Source organism: Micromys minutus (genome assembly GCF_963924665.1).
Source record: "Micromys minutus genome assembly, chromosome: 10".
Taxonomy (NCBI): domain Eukaryota; kingdom Metazoa; phylum Chordata; class Mammalia; order Rodentia; family Muridae; genus Micromys; species Micromys minutus.
Window position 1 is genome coordinate 34096566 of NC_137979.1, and position 5251 is coordinate 34101816.

At 38.0% G+C, this 5251-nt stretch overlaps 1 protein-coding gene across 1 annotated transcript; it reads right to left on the bottom strand.

Moving 5' to 3' along the window:
• Window positions 1-3895: 3895 nt before the first annotated feature.
• LOC308425069 (MOB-like protein phocein) lies at window positions 3896-4811 on the bottom strand. Its single transcript, XM_080922268.1, has one exon. It carries the CDS (start codon window positions 4801-4803, stop codon window positions 4126-4128), a length of 678 nt encoding a protein of 225 aa, XP_080778394.1. The 5' UTR covers window positions 4804-4811; the 3' UTR covers window positions 3896-4125.
• Window positions 4812-5251: the final 440 nt, after the last annotated feature.

The following is a 5251-nucleotide window of genomic DNA, read 5'->3' on the forward strand; positions in this document are numbered from 1 at the left end:
CCAACTTTTGTCTAAATTCACAAATGACCTTCAGGATAATATGGTTCTATACATTAAATATGCTGTTTAACCAACCACCTTTTAATGTATGTATTTTTGATTATTTGTATAATTGAGATGGTTACAATGAGAGATTTTTTTTTAATTTATTAGATACATTTTTTTTTTTACATTTCAAATGTTATCTTCTTTACTGGTTTCTCCTCCATAAACCCTCAATCCCATTCCTACCTTCCTATGCTTCTATGAGGGTGCCCCTCACCTACCCACCCTCTCCCACATCTCTGCCCCAACATTCCCCTACACTGGGGCATCGAGTGTTGGCAGGACCAAAGGCTTATTTTCCCATAGATGTCCAATAAAACCATCCTCTGCTACATATACAGCTGGAGCCATGGGTCCATCCATTTGTACTCTTTAGATAGTGGTTTAGTCTTGGGAAGCTCTGGTTAGTTGGTGTTGTTCTTGTGGGGTTGAAAACCCCTACAGCTCCTTCAGTCCTTTTTCTTACTCCTCCATTGGACACTCCATTCTCAGTTTAATGATTGGCTGTGAGCATCTGCCTCTGTATTTTTCATGATCTGGCAGAGCCTCTCAGGAGACAGCTATATCATGCACTTCTTGGCATCAGCAATATTGTCTGGGTTTGATGGATATATATGGGCTGGATCTCCAAGTAGGGCAGTCTCTGGATGGCCTTTGCTTCACTCTCTGCTTCAAACTGTGTCTCCGTATTTCCTCCTGTGGATATTTTTGTTCCCCCATCTGAGAAGGACTGAAGCATCTTTTTTCGCTCTGCTTCTTGATCTTCATGAAGCCTATGAATTGTATCTTGGGTAATCTGAGCTTTTGGGCTAGTATCCACTTATCAGTGAGTGCATACCATGTGTGGTTTTTTGTGATTGGATTGCTTTACTCAGGATGATATTTTCTAGTTCCATCCATTTGCCTAAGCATTTCATTAAGTCGTTTTTAATAGCTGAGTAGTACACCATTGTATAAATGTACCACATTTTCTGCATCCATTTCTCCATTGAAGGACATCGGGGTTCTTTGCAGCTTCTATTATAAATAAGGCTGCTGTAAACATAGTACAGCAAGTGTCCTTGTTATATGTTGGAGCATCTTTTGAGTATATGCCCAGGAGTGGTATAGCTGGGTAGTACTATGTCCAGTTTTCTGAGGAACCTCCAAACTTATTTCCAGAGTGGATGTACCAGCTTACAACCCCACCAACAATGGAGGAGTGTTCTTCTTTCTCCACATCCTTGCCAGCATCTGATGTCACCAGAGTTTTTGATCTTATCCATTCTGACTGGTGTGAGGTGGAATCTCAGGGTTTTGATTTGCATTTCTCTGATGACTAAGGACTTTGAACGTTTCTTTAGGTGCTTCTCAGCCATTTGATATTCTTCAGTTGAAAATTCTTTATTTAGCTCAGTCCACCATTTTTAATAGGGTTATTTGATTCTCTGGAGTTCTTTGTATATATTGGATATTAACCCTCTACTGGATATAGGATTGGCAAAGATCTTTTCCCAATCTGTTGGTTGCCATTTTTTTTCCTATTGATAATGTCCTTAGCCTTACAGAAACTTTGCAATTTTATGAGGTCCCATTTGTCTATTCTTGATCTTAGAGCATTGGTGTTCTGTTCAGGAAATGTTTTCCAGTGCCCATGTGTTCAAGGCTCTTCCCCGCTTTCTCTTCTATTATTTTGAGTGTATCTGGTCTTATGTGGAGGTCCTTGATCCACTTGGACTTGAGCTTTGTACAGGGTGATAAGAATGTATCCATTTGCATTCTTCTACATGCTGACCGCCAGTTGGACCAGCACCATTTGTTGAAAATACTATCTTTTTCCCACTGAATAGTTTTAGCTCCTTTTACAAAGATCAAGTGACCATATGTGTATGGGTTTATTTATGGGTCTTCAATTCTGTTCTATTGATCTACCTTCCTGTCTTTGTACCAATACCATACAATTTTTATCACTATTGCTCTGTAATACAACTTTAAGTCAGAGATTGTGGTTCCCCCAGAAGTTCTTTTATTGTTGAGAATAGTTTTCACTATTCCTGTGCTTTTTGTTATTCCAAATGAATTTGGAAATTGTTCTTTCTAATTCTATGAAGAATTGAGTGGGAATTTTGATTGGGATTGTATTGAAAAACTATAGATTGCTTTTGGCGAGATGGCCATTTTTACTATATTAATCCTGACAATCCATGAGCATGGGAGATCTTTCCATCTTCTGGAATCTTCTTCAACTTCTTTCTTCAGAGACTTGAAGTTCTTGTTTTTTTTTTTTTTTTTTTTTTTTTTTTTGGAGTAGTATAAAGAAACCATACTTTATTCTCCTGTTAACACTAAGCCATATAGTCACAAAGTGTTCCAATTGCTCAGTCAGATCTACAACCCAACCACTGCCTTAAACTCTTCACTGAGAAATAGTCAAATGACAGAAATCCACCATGAGACTCCCACTAGAGAACAGCAACATTGCTAGGCTATGTATAATTTATGAGCTTAGTATACGTTAGTCTCTCAGATATTTACCAAGTTTATTTAAAAATTACTAACCCCAATGATTTATGGTGACAGTAACTTCAGTCAGTATTCTATTCACTGCGAACATGAACGTCTTGGAAGACATTGTGGGCTCAGGTACAGTGATGGCGGTGAGCACTGGCTCAGCACAGGCTCGGACAGGCGCCAGCTACACACACTCTCAGCATGCTGTCATTTCCCAATTCTTCTGTGTGTACTTGTCTTATGATACAATAATTATAAAATAATTATAAAAACAAACAAGATGAATGCATTTTTCATTTTCATTTGCAAATAGCTCTTAAATAAAAAGAAGTTTCTTGTGTTTATTCAATTGGTAAAGATGGCTTCAACTGTCCTAAGTGCACAGGTCTCCGTTTCATCTTAGTGCCTTGTTACAGTGTGGCATAGAGACCTCAGCATTTAATGAGAAGCTCCACCAATCCTGTTATATAAATCTGCACTTAAATTCTTAAGACACTGAAATAAGAAATCAAAGTATGATCACTTACCAACACCACTTAACCTGTGAATTATTGTAAATAGTCTTACATGTGCATATAATTCAAACAATAAACTTTTAAGGAGGGAGAAAAAATAAATACACTATCTTTTTTCATATCTATTTAATGTTGCCTAGGGTTAGGTGAAAAGATTAATATTACTCACAGGAAAAGTCCAACTATATTAAGGATTATTTTCTAAGTAGTTACAACAATTTTAAAAAACAAAGGTAGGAAGCACAGTTTTCCTGTAGTGTAACGTCACGGCTAGTATGAGGTATGCTCTGTAAGCCATTAATGCAAATATAAATCGGGAAAAGCCAGCACTACCCATAGCTTGGTAAATACATTTCATGACTAGTGTACTTCCCAGAGGACTAAGGGAAACAAGAAGGGGCGGGTTGTCCACGGGAACATCATGTATGTGCCTGATCATCATCATCATGTATTTAATAATCCACTGTCACAAAGAACGTAACGTTTCCAAGTACACTGACCTAGAGGAGACTTTATAAAGAGAGATTATTTATGTATTACTAACGCCTCCTTGAATTTCTCTCAACATATACATTATCGGTTATGCATATCAAAAGCTATAAACAGAACTCTTAAAACTCTTTTATGTCATTTTGGAAAAGTTAACAGTACAGGTGGAGTACTACTGAATTTTCTAAAGTATTAAAGCTCAGGGGTGAAAACAAAAGAAAACATTATCTCTTTAGTAATTGTAAATACTTGTGTGAAATACAAGCTCACTCTCTTATAGATTTGAAAAGATTGTGATCCAATGATTGTTTAGCAGCAATTTTACCAAACTGTAAATTCTTTTATTAACAGGCATTATAAACAGATAATACTAAACTTACTTAAAAACCATGAGTGCCAACCAGTGAATACACAGCTCATGAATAACTTAGAATGTATTTCCATTTAAAAAGGCAACACATAGCATACAAAACCTATACTAAACATGTAAGCTATAATATGAATACATGATTGACGTGTCTAAAATGATATATATATATACAGTACATAATTGTTAATTATGTGATCATTGTTCTACATGATTCCTTCATGCTTCACTTTCCCCAGAAACTGAATTCTGAACTTCCTCTTCTAAAATTGGTACAATCAGGTTATCCTTCGACATCAAGTTATATTTCATCACAAATTTGGTAAACCGATGACGTAAAAATGTTTCATTTTCATATTCATCAAATATCTGCCGGTGATGAAAATAGGCATGTGAAAATATTCTATAAATCCTACGGCACACTGATCCTAGTTTTGCTACAGATGATTCTTTTATGCTAACCCTGCTGGGAAAATATTTATTGCTATTCAGAAGACATGCGGCACCATCCAGTGTGTGTCTGGTATAATCTATGGCAGGACACTCCTTTGGAGTTTTATGAGCTGCACAGAGGAAAATCCATTGTTCAGTTGCTGTCATCTGAGTACAGGTATCTGGATGGCACTCACTCTGAAGTTTGACAGCAAGTCCATTTAGTTCAAGGCAGAATTGCCTTAAATGTTCGTACTTCCATACACCTTCATCTTGGCCTTCAGGTGGTTCAAGAATTTTGTCAATATTGGAGCAATCTGCCCTTATGTTCTGTTGAATATACTGCTGAACAGCAAGTGTACTGTCCATTTCATCAAATGATTCATCAGGCCAATTACAGAAATCCTGCGCCTTGGTGCCTGGCCTGTTCCGCCTCAGCACTGCCGTCCCCTCCGCCATGACCATAGTGCCAGAGTCTGGGCGGCTGGCGGCGGTACCCGGATGTGGGGGCCGGCAGCTTGCGCGGGGGGCGGGGCACGGCGGGCTGCGGCTGCGGGGAGGGGCGGCAGCCTGCGGAACGTGAAGTTCTTGTTATACAGATCTTTCACTTGCTTTATTAGAGTCACACCAAGGTATTTTATATTATTTGGGACTATTGTGAAGGGTGTCATTTCCTAATTGCTTTCTCAGCCTGTTTTTCCTTTGAATAGAAGAAGACTGCTGATTTTTTTTAAGTTAATTTTATATCCAGCCACTTTGCTGAAGTTGTTTATCAGCTGTAGGAGTTCTCTGGTAGAATTCTTGCGATCACTGAAGTATACTATCATATCATCTGCAAATAGTGATGTTTTGACTTCTTCCTTTGCGATTTGTATTCTTTTGACTTTCTTTTGCTCTCTGATGGCTCTGGCTA

What these genes read in the sequence shown, in the direction of transcription:
- LOC308425069 (XM_080922268.1), bottom strand. Translation starts at nt 4,803, where the DNA reads ATGGTCATGGCGGAGGGGACGGCAGTGCTGAGGCGGAACAGGCCAGGC.